Source organism: Colletes gigas, unplaced genomic scaffold (genome assembly GCF_013123115.1).
Source record: "Colletes gigas isolate AHSC1104 unplaced genomic scaffold, ASM1312311v1 Colletes_gigas_Sc00001, whole genome shotgun sequence".
NCBI lineage: Eukaryota > Metazoa > Arthropoda > Insecta > Hymenoptera > Colletidae > Colletes > Colletes gigas.
Window position 1 is genome coordinate 7,116,617 of NW_025106630.1, and position 18,493 is coordinate 7,135,109.

Here is an 18,493-nt window from a genome sequence, read left to right on the forward strand (position 1 = left end):
CACATTGTCACGATCTTCGCCTCGCCTACGACATCCACTTATGTTTTACGGTTTCTCAACACCTTCCACGTTAGATCGCACGAATCCATTTAACTTTAACCGCCGCGACAAGAGCAACGTCCGTCCGGTCGTTAAAATTTCGCTCAAACGATCTGGATTTCGCGGACCACTCGTCGTTTGTCTCGAAGGAATATGAAAACTATAACAGGCGAATTTCTTTTATTATTATTTAGTCGAACATCCAAACGGACGAGTCGTTTCCACGGAATGCAGCCTGCGCGGACGATGCCTTGCGCGACGCTTCGCTACATGCTATAAACGATTGTCAGGGACGGACAGTGAGGTCGTTAAACGTAAAAAAAATGTAATAATGGACGCGATCATCGTCGCGTTAAAAGCGAACGTTGAAAATAAATCGATTTGCACCCATTGACGCGTGTTAGACAAGACTTGATCGAAATAAATCGAATTTCCTATTTGTTAGCGGAACACGCTGTATGCTATCATTAGAATAAATATGTGTTTAACGTATCCATAGTTTGGATTCCAAACGTAACGTACAATAAACGTAATAAAAACGTAATAAAAATATATATTTCAACGATCATGCGCGTACACGAGCTATTCGGTAGTAACGTTAGCACGCATCTCCGACCGAGGTACGGCCAATTAACCCATTGCCTCTCGTTCGTTGGTTCACGAATGAACGCTCGAGTTGCTTCCGGTTCGTCGCACGGTAGAGGTTGATCAACGATGGGACGCGAGTGATCCATGCGATTGTAGTGACACAGAGAAAATGAAAGAAATGGGCTAATCGACGTCGGTTATATACATATATATCAACTTTGTTTTTCTTTTTTTTTCATCTTCAAACGCTAAAAATGCTTAACAACGAGTATAACGATTCTGTCTCCCGAAATATACATCGCGAGAAAGCTCTTAAGTTTATTGCTTCATCCAATCTAGAATTGAACCGCGAGTACGACCTCGGCACCTCTCGGCCTTTAGCGCCGCAATAGTTCGCTTATCTGCCTATCGATGACGAATCGGTTCTTTTCTACAGATTCACCGAAGTTTAATGCCTCCGCTCGATCCGTTGTAATCTCTTTACAGGATTGCGTCGGTTGCAACACACCGACGACAAAAGCAGCTTCGTTTTAAACCGTACCGAGTCCCACGGGCTTTTACAACGTAACCCGCGCAAACTTTTACAGGTTTACCGGATCAAATTCGCTTTGTCGCTGACTCGAAAGCGAAACGGTATTTGCTGTTTCATTAAAATAATTCCTGTCGCTGTAAATAAAATCCGATTAATCGGGGGGTCGGATAAAATAATATTGTGAGACGATAAAAGATGATTTCAATTTAGTAACGTCAGGGTTGGATAAAAGTTTCGTTTTAAAATACTAATACGATTTTTAGGCAGTCGAATAAATGAAATTGAAACGAGGCAAGAGCGAGTCACGTTCGATTCGTTATCGATAAACACGCGAGAATGCAGCGTACACGTGTCGATCGGTTCTACGCAGCGGGTCGAAGGACACGCGATCTCAGAGTTCGCATTAATTTGCCGAAGCCGTAACGCCACGGAAGGAACCAGCCGTTCTATTATTTCCTTCTTTGCACGGGAGTTACAGGTTCTACTTGTTTTACATATCGAAAATACCGCGCTAGCGGAGGGTGGGGGGGGGGGGCGGTTGGTGGGGGACGCGACTCATTCATCAACGACGTTACATAATAAAATACGACGTACAATAATTCAAATAGACGCTCTTCGCTGTATAACGACGGATAAGAAAATAATAGAATGCGATCGTCAGTTCGTATTAAGCCGTCATTTGCTTCGGGTTCGTCGTCGTCGTCTCTTCTATTTCCATCCCGTCAACGATGAACAGTGTAATATTTACAAGAGAACGCGGGCCGAGGATCCCTGTACCGACGGCAACACGGCCACGAAAATACTGATTAATTGGTGTTTTTGGCAACCGATATACTCGCCTCGGACGAATAAGAAATTTTCTTCGTTCTCCACCGGTGGTTGGTTTTAAGTTGCCTCCATATCGTCGGTCTGTCTAATGTGTATCCCGCGTTCGGGAAGCGAGATTATCCAGCATCCGAATAACGTACGATCGAGACGCGGGACTCGCGCAGGTGAGACGGATGGGCAGTGGGTTTCTTGACTTTTCAGCGAATCAGTTCGTTAAAAATAGTCGCGCGAAGCACCGACAACGAGTACTCTTTTTTTCCCCCCTACGCGTTCCATCCATCACGAGGCACTGCGGCAAAGTAACGGCGAGCTATCATGGCGGCTCGAAGGAACCATCCGATCGTGACGGCGATCTTGCCCGATTAGCAGCCCTGTTTCTCGTCCAATAGTCGTCCAGAGTCGGTGGAATGAACGAAAGGGGCGTACGATGGGTTTACTCGAGGAACACACGCGTGTACAACCGTACCAGCATTGCACGGAACAATCGATCCGACTTGGTTCTGTCCATTGCATCGCTGCAGAGCAACCGAATCCCGTTCGAAAGTTACGTGGATGTAGACGGGGACGACACCACGGGGTCCGGTTGATAGTACCTCATGCCGTTTATCTGAAACATTTTCACAGTTTCTTCATTCAATCGATCAATCAGTTCTTCGATACCTCTGTTCGATGTTCGATGAGACTCGTGCAAGTATCGCGCTAAGTCGAAAATCCAAACTTTCTTACCGTCATATCGTATTCCGTGATGTACGCTGGGATTTCTAATTGCTCCGGCGACATGACTTCGTAGAGATACTCGACGCCGGGCAAATTGTGGACTTTCTGTTTGATGGCCGGGGCCATGAACGTCGTGAACCACCACGTCATCATCTGCAACGAACAAGGAAGGAATCGGTCAACGGCGAGCAACGATATCAGCTTGCCTGGTTTATTCCCGTCAGTTAGGCAACTCCAAGACTATTTACAAATTGCCACGCGAAAACATCTTTGCTAACCGGCGGCGGTCCGAAGGCCAGTCGATTCGATACGATCGCGAGCGCGAATTGTGCGCTTGCTCTGAAATGTAAACGTGGGAACACTTCTGCGTCTTTAAAATTGCGCTTCGACTCCATCCTTGACGATAGAAAAAAAGCTTCCGTTTCGAAACGACGCGGAATACTTCAGTTAAAGAAAATACGACAACTCTTGACCCCATTGCGCGAGGGTGTAAAATGATTTCGCGAAACGACGCTGATCGGTACGCACCTTGGTCCAGAAAGTCGGGTGGATAATGTAAAAGTGTTTTAGGTTCTTCTTATACCTGCAACAAATACGTTTCAATTATATACTGTTCAAAGATGACCAAGTAATTAGCACGAAGAAATGAAAATTCTTGCGAATCGGAGTGTACAGACGATACGATTCTCTTTAAAAAGAAACACGTTGTTTGTTTAAAAAAAAATTTTCCTCGATCTGAACCAGTTTGTCTGAAACTTCCATTGCTCTTGCATCAGACCTACGTATCTATAAATCTATATTCTCATGGCCGCAACATCGTATGACGCATAAAATAAGATAAGACGTCACTTGTTGGATCGCTCGCTTATCTGCCATATCATTTCTAAATAGAAACGAACGATGTAAATCGCTGATAGCTATCGAAGCAAAGAAAGTACTTTTAATCTCTTTGTTAATTCTTCTACAAAGATTCATTCTTTCGCTTCCGTGTACGTACGGTGTACTCTTTTCGAATAACGAACCGGTTATTACGAAAGCGGCCTAAGATTTTCATTTAGCATCGCGTCGTATCAGCTGTAATTCATTAGTATCGCGGAATGATCGTACACGCCCTAAAGTGGGTGTGTATTAAATGGTCCTGTCGAGAGGCTTGTAATTTAAGGTGTGTCTCATTAAAGAAATGCACTCTATTTCTGGCTGTCCCCATATCGCGACCTTCGTAATTATCGATTTAAATTACGCGAGTAAATGGATGATGAAGAGTTCGAGTCTCACTTGTAAGGAAGCACGTTGTAAACTTCACGCAACCAGTGCAAGCTGGGGTAGTTGTTGCTCGTCGTCAACGTATGGAAATAAGTGATAACGTAATCTCCTTTGACGATCGGATCCAGCAGCTGAATTAGATATAACAACGCCTGGAACAAAAAAGAGAGCCATTCTTGGTCAACAGTATGTTAACGAGCTGCGTCATAGCTAAATTTACGGATTGTTCGTGTCTCGAACGATCTACACGGGTTATGATTTCGCGCAGTTTCTGTACAGTCTAGTATACGTTACGTCAAACACGATTTTTATTTAATTCGGTCATAAAACGGTATCATCGAACACGCCCCAAAATGCTGCTCTGACGTTCGTAATTTCGATGCTCGTTTAGACGATTCTGAGAACCGTCTTACTCCGGATGACTATGTCGTCGTCTTCCTTTGAAAGGTCCCGGCACAGTCAGAATGATTAAGCTCCGCGATTAGTTGGCAACGCGGACAGCTAATCAGATTATTCTCGTTTCAGTATTATATGAAATGAGTCAGCGGCAAATGCGTAACAAACAAGTTTGTTATGTAGAAGGAAAGCGTACTCCGTTTTAATCGAACGCTCCGCGAACCTTTGGGTTCTCGTCCCCCGGGCAAACAGGTCGAACAATCGCGGGGAAAATCAGGTCGGAGGCCTCGCGAGCCAAAAAGAAAGCAACGTGGCGGTGGCAAAAGGGTGCTCCTAGACGAGAGGATACAGAGTTCAAGCGAAAATGGAGAGAAAAGTCTCTTTCAGGCTCCGCGAACCGATTAAGCCTTTGGAGATTTCGAAACACCGAACAGTTCAAGTTCTCGTCGGCGCTCGTTTCCCAGCGTCGTCTCTGCAAACAGGGAAACGTAATAATTGGCTGAATCATCGTTAACGTTACCGTTACCAACTACATCTGTCAGCGAACCGGAAGCATACCCCACGTTACGATGCCAATTAGCAGTGCGCTTTTTTTACACGATTGACATGTTTACGTCACGATGCACGAGAACCAAACGCGAGTAAAGTCACGACGAGCGCGAAGAGCAATTTATAATTTCGATTCAGAGGGGTTCCAAGTCGAGTAACGGACAAAACGATTCGATCGTTTTCCAATCAGCGCCTAGTTGCTCGTCCAGCGTTGTCAGCATGAGAAATCTATTTAATTCGAGCCTAACTTGCCGCAAGAATAGGGCTTGATTGGACGAGATCCGAGGTGCAACCGTAGCAGGACGTGCATAGTCGCTGTAATGTAAAATCGTTGGCTAGATATAATTTTTTAACTCGAATAAAAGTGTTTATTTCTGGCCTTTATCTGTTGCCTGCGATCGGAATAAAGTTTTGCTCCGACTCCGGTTGCTCCGATTAAGAAGAATGCAAATATTGCGAAGCAGGCGATTCAACATTTCGCAAAATCTGACGCAACGGTGTTTATTTTGTATGCACGAGTGCACATCGGATTCGCGATGTACGAACGAAAACCGCGATCTCCCGGTTTCGAGTAGGAGGAATGAAAAGAAAAAAAGATTGCATCGATCGTTCGTAGACAATATTAACGAACGACAGCCGACGCCCTTCTTGTCAAAGGAGAAATTTAACATTGATGATTTAACGACGGTATAGAATTAAGCCAGCCGTCGTGACGAGCTTCGAAATACATACATAGCCGCTATCTGTACCGCGACCCTGAAATCTCATTATCTCGACAGGTCGTTTAATTAGCGTTTGTTCGCTGAACATAAGCGATTTGATGCATCGTTTAACAAACGGGCTGCCACACGGTGTCGACGTCACGTGCAACTATTTCAACAGCGTCTTCTTTGTGATTCCGATGCGAAAAACAGATACCAGCAACTATATATTTTCGACAGCGACGGCAGCAGCTTCTGCGACGCGGTTGTAATTTTTATCTCGTTTCGTTTCAAGGCCCCGGAGGTAAATTTAGTACGCCGAGGAAATAAATGTGTAGGTACAGGCTTGTTTGGAATTCGTTGTACTTTGTATTCTCGTCTGTTGCCCACTGTTCCGTGGTCAAAAGCACGGAATCGTTAAAGTCGGAGAATTTGCATATGTTGCATATTGTTTTTGTTGCTTCGATCGTTTCTGAGAAGAGACGTGCTCGAACCGGGGATCGGAACATCCATATATTTTGTCGTATTGACATCACGCGGATAAATCAAAGTAAAAATTTTAGAGACTTTGACACCGGAGATGTAATCACGATAAAGACGTCATCAGCCACTTGTTTATAATACCATCTCTTCTATATCTGATTCGATCATTATCCGTTTTTAATCGCGATAAACAATTTAATTTGGTCTTGTTGACGCAATATAAAATTTACACGATTCTTATCGATTTTATCTTACAATAGCGGTTGACGAAACGTTGGTAATACCTCGTACGATAAGTCTAACTTTGTTAAATCGTCGTGTCGCAAGTGGACGATAATTTCACGAATTTTATTCTCTTGACAAATTAAATTAAGACAGATTAATAGAACTATAACAATAATAAAGATTACAGTTTTAAGAATTATCTACTCCGAACTGTAAGAAAGAAAGACCTTTGGAAGAGTTATCGATACCTCGAACGTCAGAGGGGGGCAGAATAACGAATCGACAGGTAGACTTCCTCGTGACAGGTGCTCGAGCATATCCTTTCGATGCAGCTTTTCACCGAATTTAAGCCGATAAATGTGTGACCTGAAATTGCTCTCGCGAGGTCAGGGGAGAATGATCGAATGCGTCCTTGAATCGCGGACAGCGACCTACTTTTCGACCAAAGAATCGCTCAATTTCTTTAACGTTGTCCCCTATATATTTTTATCGTATTACTTATGCCTATGCAAATTACCAGTTCGATCCCAATGCAATTTAACGACTAAACTTGATTCGTATATCCTTTACGGATCAGAGAATACACGATAAGTAATCTATACTACAATACACGACAAATGTTCGCAAATCTGGCGTTGATAAAATTGCAAAATAATAAAACTGAAATAAAATTCAGATACTCCCCACGAAAAAAAAAAAAACCGAAGCGAAGTTGGAATATAATAATCGATCTATCGACGGCGAGCTAGAGTATCGACGAGATCGAGGCGCGGATCTGGGCGAGGTCGAACGGGCATTTTCATTTCGTTCAGGGGCGGCTATTTCCGGCGTCGACGTTGGCGCCGGAGTTCCTTCAAAGGATGCCACGTCCGAGGGACGTAAAAAGGGTCGTGCTCGTAGGAACGGGAAGAAAGTTTTCCAGGGCGAATCGGCGGACTCGCGACAACAACGTTACAACTGGCGTACTCTCGGCTTAGGAGTTGTTCCGTGGTCGGGCTATTTCTGGACGTGTAAATATCGATTTGCCACTGGCGGTGCGCTTGCCACCAGCGAGCAAAGGGGACACGAGAGGAAGGAGCAAAGATGATATCGACACGTACGAATAATAGGATCGTGGAGCTACAAAATTTCTGACTGACAAGGATAGGAGGCCGGATCTGGAAACCCGATTTTTAATCGACGTAAAACAAACACTGCACGCCTGCTATAGGAAAACCATAGGTCCACCGAATGGACCTTCATTTTCAAGATGTAATTCTTTCAACTTTCATACGCGATAAAATAACAAATGTTAAAAAGTTCGAGAAGCGGTGCTGATCACTTTGGCTTGTAAACGGGCTCAAGTGTATCAAGAAGGGGAGCTATGGGTAAGATAATGGATTACAACGTCCCCGTTCCCCGATTATGAATTTTGTTATCGCGTTCGTCTATTGTTTTCTTTGCACGAGGAAAATTCGAGTTTTTATAATAGCTGTAAGCTTTGAACCTTGCGCCTTGGCGTCGAGAGCGCGGGTCGGTGATGCGGGTTGATCATTTGAAGGGCTATCCCTGTTCATCACGGTATCGTATGGTCAAACGGTCAAGCGGCGATCGCTATAGTGCTTCGTCCAAGAGGATTTAGCCGGGCAACCGAACAGACGACCAATACAACGAATATTCGATCGAATGAATAATTCCTACGCGCCGTTTCCGGTATCGAGTGGCTCGTTTCAACGCACCAAAGCCTGCACGGTACTTTCACGGAGATTTTGTAATTTCCCTACGAACCGTTTTAGATTCTTTCATAATTCACTTCGATCGATAAACGGTACCGATCGTAGGTTGAAATTAAAGGTATTTAAAATTTAACGTTTAAGTGTCAATCGCCGGCTAAAAATACGAACTCGATTCGAACGTTGAACGATTGCAATTAACGATAACGGATAGCCATCAAGAATGTAACAACGACCCATACAGGGATAATTTTTCTATAATTAATAACACGAGTTATTTGAGGCGATCGAGTCCCGAGACTCGTTCTATATATAGGGTCTCTCGCAGTCAAATTGTTGAAAGAGAGAAAAATCCCGAGGTTCGAATTAAATTTGAATTTCTTTCCCCCAATTTTAATTTCCATCCACCGGCGCGTCGAGCGAATATCCGCTTTAAACGGAGCTTTCCAGCTCGTCGTCGTTAAATATTTATAAGCGTTTTCATTAACGTCGAGCGTCCATAATTGATAAAATACCGTTCACGCAGATCGCGCGATAAATTCATTGATAAATTCGATTCACGGACTGATCCGCGGTTCGCTCGATTACACGCGGATGTTCTGCGAAACGTTCAAAGACTACGGGGACAGAGACGGTCAATTTCGTTCCAGAAAACCGAGCCAATTTCTTCTTCCTTCGCAGGTATGCTAAACGGATCGATCAGCTTGGAAAGAACTGCTAAACACGCTAGTTCATAATAAAAGAGTTCGTTCTGTTAACTCGCATCAGAATATCGATCTCGAACCAACGAACGAGTAAAGTTCCAACTTCCAACAATTTCTCATCGCGCCTCTATTTGCTGGAACGTCTCGCCATAAAGTAGACACTTCGCGTCTCAAAGTAACCACGAATCGTTTAACATTTACCGTACCACGAACGATTAAACGATTTCTTCGTTTGTTTTATCATTTCCGAGGCAAATATCTATCTCGTCTGAAAGTTACGTTGATTGTTATTCCCTATTTTAAATCGACTATATTATATGCTCGCGGTCGGGCAAACTGGAACTTTCATTTTAGAACCGGTCGTTTGGCACGAATACGAAGGATATAAAAGTCTCGGTATCGTTAATGTGCTCGAGAGTTCTTTAAAGCGGAATCTCACCTTGTCCAAATTGATTTTTGTGGCGGGGAACCATTTGCCGACGAACACGACCACTGGTCGGCCCTGGCGATCGACGCCGCTTTGATAGAGGCATCCGATGCCCGACACTTCGGATAGATCTTCCGTCTTCGCTCGTCTTAAAAGCCTCTCGTACCTGAAACAATTGCGAGAACTTCAATGAAACTTTAAATATACCAGCAACAACGGTCGTAGACATTTGAAATAGAAATAAAAGCAAGTTTGTCAACTTGCATCGAGTAGCGTGAACCGCGGCGTGCGATTTCCCGTAAACACACAACTTTCAGTGGAAACTTCAACGCGATATTTTCCACCCGACAAGCTGTCAACCCTCACACGATATTATTTAAACGACACGCGATAGAAATACTCGGAACTCGGGCGTGGACGTCCATGAATATTCTATTTGGATGAAATCAATGAGAACGCGCTTCACGCGCGCACCATGAAAATTTCACACATCGGTGTCGGCCCGGTTGCTATTCAACCCCTTGCCCGACAATTACCAGTCTGACTCGTAAGGTCTTTATCCACTGAGAATGATGTTCTCTCGTAAAATAAAGATATAAAATTTTTGTATGGATGAACCACTAAAATAATATACGATACTATTAAAAAGATTCTATGTCGAGCTGGACACGGTATAGGACCGCGAAAATGAAATAATAAAAATATGGTATATTGCTCGTAATTGAATCGTACGTCAAGACGGTTGATCGCTGAACAGTCAGATTTTCCTGTTGAAAACGGAGTCTCGTCGACGCTATCGACTTTCCGTCGCGTTTTTAACTTTTCTATTCCAACGAAGTTCGTTCAAGGCCGTAACAGTGACCGCGCAAGAAACGATACGCACGCGACTCTATTTATTCTTCAATCAGAACTCCAGCAACGCCGTTGACTCGTTTTCATCGTCGGGTGTCTCAACCAGAGAGACGTTGGTGAATTCTGCATCGTCGGTTTCAATCGATGTTAGCGTAACGCCAACCTAGACGTCAGCCATTCGTTACCGGTAGCGTAAAAAAAGCTATTAACCGCAGATTGGATACGCAAGAATCGAATAAAATCCATGTAAACTGGACGGTATCGTCTACGCAGCTCGTTATAATTATTGCTTGTACGTTTCCGTTTAAAACGTCTGATTTCTTATCGTTAATGACCGTTCGCATTACCGCAGGCCGGTTATTTTCATTCACTTTTCGTTTTTTTTTTTTATATTTTTACTCTGGCTTTATCGCGCAATAATTCTTCTAATTCGCTTTATAGATCGCTAATTTGTTTGTGAAATGTAAACGATGCAGGTGCGGCCGGACTTTTAATCGTTAGTCTACGTGGTAAAGATAAGAGACTATTACTTTAATTACTATGCTCGCGTATATCGATGTCTTGTTAGCGATATCATGACCCCTCTTATGTTTATCGCGTAGTAGTAAAAATTTTTACGTAAATAACAAAGACGCCTTTAAAAGTTTTAATTGGAAATTTCCTTTTCCATAATGATTATTACATTAATTTAGTGGTACCTTCTTCTCGGAGAATTTCTTTAACACGATAGATCACGTGAATATATTCGTGTAAAGAATACATTTGAGGCACTGAGAATTACAGTAACGTAAGACTGACATCATGTTTTCTTTAGCATCGTAGTAGAGGAAGTCGAAAGCAAAACCGAAGAAGATAAAAATCCTAAAATGCGGAGTTTATTCTAAACAGATCGAATTGGGTTAGATTTGTAAAACAGCCTAGTTCGCTGAACCTCGCCCTTTCACCCTGCTCGGTGTACTACGTACGTACATTACTTTTACTTTATTCGTTGAATATAATCGTTAAATAAAAGCACGATTTTCACTAAATCTGGCATTGTGATTTTAATTTATAAATTTGGACTCGTTTTTCAAGCGAAACGCGTTGAAGTTGCATTTTCGGAGAATCCGAATCCTTGTTCAAACATACATAATTCGCGACGAACAAATATTTACACAAGGAAGAACGATATTTGTACGCGAGAATCATGACCGAATTAGTCTAACGAGTCATTCGTACGTTTCCCTTAGAAGATACGTCGAGGTACGTGCTTGCTAAAATAAATGAAACTCAATAAAAGAAGCAAAGACGCCGATGGATAAGAAACAATGAGACGAATTCTCGATTCGAATATTCCAACGCGCAGTGGAAGCTAGCGTAAAGTGGCATCGATCAGGGCAAAACTAGCAACGCATCGTGAAACACGTACAAGCGTACACCGACCAACCAGGATCGGGAGTTTTCGTTGATAATAAATTCAGGGAAAAAAAATCTGTTTGTTGGACGGCCACCAAATCGGGAGCAGTGTGGACCGAAGGACGAAAAACAAAACTGGGCGTTGTACCAAAAAAAGGAACAACGTTTCCGTGTCCTCGGTTTAACGCGTAAACGCGTCGTCGAGATTTCGAGCATCGTCCTTCGAGACGAAATTCCGGGGACGCGAAACGGTTCTGTACACACGGCTGGACGTATCCAGCAGGCGTCGATCACGGAACATTTACGTAATGCGAGAATATAGAGTCACGGCAGGCGAATTCCGGGTGTCGAAAGGACGAGAAACGACGGTACGAACGGTCGAACCAGTCTTCTTCGATACGCACCGGTCCTCGTCTTCGATCACGTCCACCATGTCGATCATGACCATGCTGACAGCGTTACAGCCTCCGGGTGAGAAAATGGGACTCTCGGAGCGCGGGAACAAAATCTCTTCACCACCGAGATGATCTCTGCACGATCGCCAGTGACATCACAGTCCAGGACACCCGGTGATACGGAACTCGATACCGTGGATCGACCCGAATATTTCCAACTAGACTTGTTTCCGTTCGCTGTCCAACCGAGTGAACACAAAACGTACAAAGTCGCGTATCTGGTTTGGAAGAGGAACGCGATTCGACGCGACGATCATTCGCGAGCAACCGCAACGCACTGAGCCGTCCGATAGAGGAAGACGAGGCGACGAGGCGCGGACGGACGACGTCGGGACGCAGCGTCTTCGTCGAGTTCGTGGGCGCGCGCCTACGCTCTCTGGCTGCGTCACGGCGCCTGCTCGCTCAGGGTACTACGTGTTCGATGAGTAAAAACCCACGGGGAAGGGGTAGAAGAGCAGGGGCGCGATTTGCGGGCCGGTTATTACGTACGATTCTCGAGGCGTCGAGTAATTGCGGGAAGAGAATATCGTTCGTCCGCCGTAAAAGGATCGATAGAGGGGTGTATTTCCAAGTCGCGACGACGAGCACGTGAATCTTCTCGCCATGAAATTTCCCTGAATCGATGCCGGGTAGCGTGGTGCGCGTTTTACGCTCCAACCACGGAGTCGGGCAAATTTTATTCACCGAACGCTTTTAGATTGATTCATAAACTTTTACGTTCGATCTGTGAATTTTTTTTTTTTCAAGCAATATTCGAACGAGCTATATAATTTCAAACGAATCGTCAAAATGCGTGGTACGAGCTCCACGCAAGTATATTTAGAATCGGGGATATTTTTAAGTCGATTCGAACGTTTAATTTCATACCATTGACTAATCGCGGAATTATTCTTTGTCTTCTGGCTTTCTAGCGTAACTTTGCCAACGCTTCCCGGATCTTAGAAAGTAATAAACATGTCTAACGTGCTTTCTAACCGACGCTTATGTTATTATTACTCGCGGTAACTTCTTAATTTGATCGAAGCTTTTAAAGGAGCTTCGATGAAACGACTGGTTTCGTGACGGGCGAAGGCGCGGTCATGATTGCGGTTTTAATAAAATAGTAATTCCCAGAATGGCTAAGGTTGATGGCGACCACGCGTGGGACCTCGAACGTCATCTAACCATGATTTTGCGACCATGGCCTGGATTCAAAGTGCTATTTTGGCGAAATAATCGAGGTCTAGAAACTAGGGGAAGAGAATCGAGAGACTAAATCCCCCACTCGTTAGATGCCATCGTTACGTTCATTGAATCCTACTGCATCTTGTGCATACGTGAAAAATAAATAAAATCCTTAATACTCGTTGGGAAAACAACCGATATACTTGTATTTTCAAAACATTTAAACGTAAAGTTTTCAAACGAACGCCCTGTGTATGAAAACACGCCGTCAAGCGGCGCCAGATGCTACCGTCATCGGCAGACGTCAAAACTAATGTTTACTAATGCTTTATGCGGGAAATAAACGACGTGCATCCGGTGCGAACGACGTACGAGCGTTTTGAAAAACAGCCCTGGACGCGATGCAATCGGAAATTATATTCAGTTTGTCCCGAGGGCGTATTCTTGCTTGCCCTCGTTGGAGCATGCAGACCGTTTTGCACGAGAATTTCTACGATGTCAGTCTGATTTCATCGCGATAAAACGCTTTGACGTCGAAAATTCTCGAAAGGCGAGGTGCTTCTCATCTTTAACATAGCAAGTCACGATCGAGAGCGTGTGGCTGATTTCTATGACGCAATGTCGGCCTATTCGATCGTGCTATTGATTCCTAGACTTTGGTTAGGGGCAGACACAGAATGTCCCATCGCGATCGAGATAATTTATTTCGTTATCGGACGTTGCGTGATTTTCGTTTATTTTTATTCGCGTTGCGCTATTCTCGAGACACATAGACGAACCCACGAGCGTTCGAAAGGTTACGAGGCCATTTCGATCGATGACATTATTGACGAGGACTGCATATAAAGCTGGCTAATATTTTCGATTAGTTAACGCAACAGAAATTAATGAATTATTAAGAGAACGATATTCTAATTAAAACTGGACGACAATGAATGCAATTTAGTTAAAAAAAAAAATATAGAATTTATAAACTATCGCGATGGGACAAATGTGTAAATCTTGACTACTATGATGAAAAGTAACATTTAGTATAACGTTCAGGATGCGTACTTTGATAGTTGTGTAAGTTTCAATAAAAAAATTTGACGTAACAGTAAACCCTACTTTGTTATCGTATGTACGTTGCTTGTAAGTTTTATACAAATTGTTTAAACGATAGCGTGTAAATAGTACCACGGACGAGGTACGCAATGGACCTATCATTCAATGAAAGAATGAATCGACCCTCGACCATTTCAGTATCAAAGGTAGCGTTATCGATTCAAAATGGAATCAGACCGCAGCGCCAATGGCGGTAAGAATTAAAAGTAACGGTTGACAAATATTGATTTGTATATAACATAAATAACCGATGGAACTTGAATTTAATGTATCTTCTTTTGGGTCTCCTTACGCAGCAACCTCCTCGTGGTGAGACCTGGTAATCGGTGTTATCCGCGAGGAAAAATATTTCATCGTGGGTAGCACCGAGCTAATGACTGCGAATTTAAAATAGTTTATTAATAATAGCAACCCTGTACATCATGCAAGGGAAGACTTTCCTACGTTTGATAATTTTATTGATTTCGGTAGTTCGACTGGTCATAGTTCTCAAGATCAACGAAGAGGTCACTCGAGGACCATTGGTTTTTTACCAGGTCGGTAATTCAGTTCGAATGACACTGGCTTCCATATGATGGACAGTCTATCCTATACCTCGTTTGTGGTGTGGGTGTATATAATATGTATCATAGAATATTAATAAGTCAATGTGCCCTTCATAGACGAAACAGCGCGTAGATCTCGTAGCGGCATTTACGTACAGAAATAGCACAGCCCGTGTTTAAATAGTTAGAAATAGCAGTATGACGTGCAGGAACGACGTTGATGTCGAACGAGTTGGCATTGAATGCATTGCATGAATGAAAATTTATATATTTTACTAAACGATCGTTTTTCTCGTGAAAATACGCGTAAAATGATAGTATCTGAATCAGTAAATAATTTGATTTGTATCTACCGATTCTAATGATTTCGATATATCGATATGCTTACCGCTACTCGCTTAGCGATGTTTCAATATTTCGATTTGAATTACAATCGGAATTTTCCTGAAGTCGAGAAAAATAAAAACGATACCTTTCCTTTTGCTGCATTTGTTTTAACATGATATCCGCTAACGGGTCGGCGGGTGGTCTTTCTCCGAGGAGTCTTTGTCGGTCTAAATCGCCCTGCATCTGTGCAAAAGCATGCTCGCCGATGTTTACAGATGTCTCTAGTTGGGCGGACAATTCTACGCTCTCGTCGCCTGTAAGAAAGAAATAAACGCGGACGTAGATTTTTGTTTGCAATGGTAAAAGGAACGTATCAAGCTCGGTTGGTGTCGTTACCGTGCAAAGCATGTTGAGGATTGTCGATGATTCTAATTTGCCTGTCAGGCAGCAAAGGTTCTCCATCCATCCCGCCTATGTCGTTTGGCAACTGCCAACAAGCATTGTCTTGCTCTGCTAAATTTCTAGGGAAATAAAGAGGAAGAAGAACTTCGTAGATTCCAAGATCGCACGGCTCCAGGACAAATACGATGCACGTTACGGAATCACCGTATTGTTCCAAGAATCTTCTTATTGTTCCTATCGAAACAAAGAACGGAAAGCTATAATTGAATCTACGTTAAACCTCGAATTAACTTTAAAGGTTATATTAATTTAGAATTACGTATACTTACTGAGAGCGATGTGCGCTCCCGCATCAGGAGGATAATTTCTTCGCACGGAATTAATTACTGGCAACGCGATTATACGTAGTCCAAGTTCCCTTGCTTTTTGTAAAACATTCCTACAACAGGCAACGAACGAATATTAAATAGTTCGAACATAAGCGACGCATATTTCGATAAAAAAAAAACACATACCTGTAGCAACAATGTAACGTATTTTGGGCAGCTGTTTGGTACTTTACGTTGTATACGGGTCCAACAGTGTGAATAATAAAACGCGCAGGTAATCCATGCCCTTGTGTCAGTCTTATCTCACCAGTTTTACATTCTGCAAATTATTACTACCGTGAAATAAACAAACAATCGAACCGTTTCTTTCTTTATTCGTTTATTTACAAAAATTCGAGTATAATTTAATGTACAAGAAGGAAGCAACTCCTGAGTTCGATCCGCACCTTTTACTTCGTTAAATATTTCCATTTTAAGAGCCGAACCAGCCCGAGCAAATATTCTTTGGCACATAGGACTGTTGTCATCCATCGTTTCGTTGGTGGAATTCACTACAGCATCGACTTGTAAAACAGAAATATCACCAGTCCTGAAACAGAATGCCGTTACAATGCTATGCCAAGCAACGGAGTAAAGTCTTTTCGTTAGATTGTTTTTACCATAGTGCAAGTTTATTGTTAAGCGCCGGTTGACACGGAAAGGGACTTATGGTATGATGCGACGGTTCCCCAATGGAATTGGAGTAGTCTGTAAATCTGTGCTGGATGGGGAAGTCGGCCCATCTCTTCAATGTGCCCGTCTCCACCACATCCGGGGTGACACCCAAAGGTTCCATGAGCCTCATTCAGCTGCAACAAAAAATTCTCCGTCATTTACATCCTCCAAAGTTGATTGTATTCGCAAGACACTGTAAGGGAATTCTAACCTCACTTTTCGGTCAACTAACCTTCAAAACGATCTTAGGTAAACTTTCCATGAGTGGCTCAACTTATTCACAAAATATTCCCGTTATTTCTATTATCTATCCCCCTTTCTACATCGTTTCTCATTGGGATCGAATTCACCTTTTCATTCATCCACGCGAAACATCGTCTGACAGTTGACGCAGAAACGCAAAGCAACGCTAAAATGGCGCGAACTTCAAGCTACATCCATAGGTGCCACGTGTTCTGCCGTTCTAATAAAACGAATACAGGGGCGATACGCGCGCGTTGATATATTTTTAATCGTAACGAAACTATAAAAGGGAATCGTAAAGGCGATGGTTTGGATTTATCGCGTCCATCCAACGCCAAAAGAATCCAAGGACGGCGGAGCTGCTTCGAGAGCCAGGGATGACACAGTCGCTGACGCGAGCTATCTCCGATATCGCGGAAACCTAAAAATAAACAATTCTATCGATGGAAATCTGGGGCGCACCCCGGGCTAACGAGAAAGCGTCTGTCCAAGGACGTAACCCCGATATCGGGAGTTTCGAAAAACAACGTAATTCGTGAAAGATCGCGTCGTTCTGCGCGCGTGCAGTCACGTGCCGCGCGTTAACGTTCGATTGTGTGCGAATCACGTGCAAAGGATCCGTGTCCGTGTTGGATAGAATGTAGGCTTCCCTAATGGCAAGGAGACAGAGCTTGGCGCCGTCTGTCCTCCCGCGAAACTTATGTCCTGGCAACCCCATAAAGAACAGGATCGTCGACCCCGACGCGTTACTAGGTCCCTCCAATCCTTTTAAACGGCGAATCTATTCGACCACCTGAGGTTTCAGGCATCGTACACTCTTCACTGGGCATTTTTGACCAAAATTAAACAGTCTCGAGATTTCTCGAGAGGCTCAAGACAAAGAGATCGAACGTATCAATTATTGCGATGTGTTTCTTTTATCTTGCATATCCTGCTATCTTCGATATTTTTGCCGATACGAAAAAGTATGTCGCGATAAATTTGTTTGGCTCAAAAGTCGTGGCCAATTTCCTTTGTTGTTCAAATCATGGTGAACTTATTTAAGTTCCAGCATTCTCTCTTACTGGAATTGCACGCTACGAGCTATTTTGCATAACCTTAAGATCACGAGACTCCGAAGAGAAGTTTACGCGTATCATTATCGAGATCCAGCACGAGAAACACAAGGAATTTGAGAACACTTGAGAGCATAAACTTAGAATGCAGAATGCATAGCGAACTATCCAATCTGCGTTCATATTTTTTCTTTCCAAGTTTCTTCAGATCTCCTTCCTTCGCAACATCGAAACTTCTTTTGAGATATTTGTATTATAAATGGAAGAAAATAGAGACACGAGCGGAAGAAAAATAGATAAAACTGCAAGGTATACCTGTCGTTTGCGTCGATCAATACACCAAATAATAATAGTAAAACAACTATAGCTCGTTCGCGTTGAGCAACGTAAAACTGTACAATGAAATAAAGTAGTATTCTTACAATTTACTCCTCTTCGAGTTATAAGCCTTGAAGTATATGGAACAAGATACTCATCGATCGCATAAATGAATTATAATGTTTACCCAACAAAGTTCTTAGTACTATCGCGTGCGAAGAATACATCCGGAATAATCGATCGTAAAGGAAAACATTGTTTAAAAAAGAAACTTATCCATTTTAAATATCGTGCAATGTTGCACGCTTTAGTGCCATGTCGGTCACCGGTGACCAACACTGTTTAAATCTTTTCTACGTCTTCTTCCCGGAAAGAAACTTACCGTCATTATACCGTGACACCTGGAAACCATACAACTGTTGCAAG

At 43.1% G+C, this 18,493-nt stretch overlaps 1 protein-coding gene across 2 annotated transcripts in view; it reads right to left on the bottom strand.

Moving 5' to 3' along the window:
• Positions 1 to 380: 380 nt before the first annotated feature.
• The window catches only part of LOC122397419 (protein GDAP2 homolog), a 31,517-nt gene continuing 13,404 nt past the window's right edge, over positions 381 to 18,493 (bottom strand). Inside the window, exons 1-12 of one of the 2 annotated variants that reach the window (XM_043396583.1) lie at positions 16,684 to 16,820; positions 16,397 to 16,585; positions 16,184 to 16,326; positions 15,924 to 16,056; positions 15,738 to 15,847; positions 15,403 to 15,642; positions 15,152 to 15,320; positions 9,177 to 9,330; positions 3,980 to 4,119; positions 3,233 to 3,287; positions 2,714 to 2,857; positions 381 to 2,594 (exon numbers count right to left, since the gene is read on the bottom strand). In XM_043396583.1, the coding sequence (XP_043252518.1) occupies positions 2,532 to 2,594; positions 2,714 to 2,857; positions 3,233 to 3,287; positions 3,980 to 4,119; positions 9,177 to 9,330; positions 15,152 to 15,320; positions 15,403 to 15,642; positions 15,738 to 15,847; positions 15,924 to 16,056; positions 16,184 to 16,326; positions 16,397 to 16,581 (1,536 nt within the window). In that variant the 5' untranslated portion in view covers positions 16,582 to 16,585; positions 16,684 to 16,820 and the 3' untranslated portion in view covers positions 381 to 2,531. Of the gene's footprint in view, positions 2,595 to 2,713; positions 2,858 to 3,232; positions 3,288 to 3,979; positions 4,120 to 9,176; positions 9,331 to 15,151; positions 15,321 to 15,402; positions 15,643 to 15,737; positions 15,848 to 15,923; positions 16,057 to 16,183; positions 16,327 to 16,396; positions 16,586 to 16,683; positions 16,821 to 18,493 lie in introns of those variants that run through there. The other variant, XM_043396575.1, reaches the window with a different exon arrangement.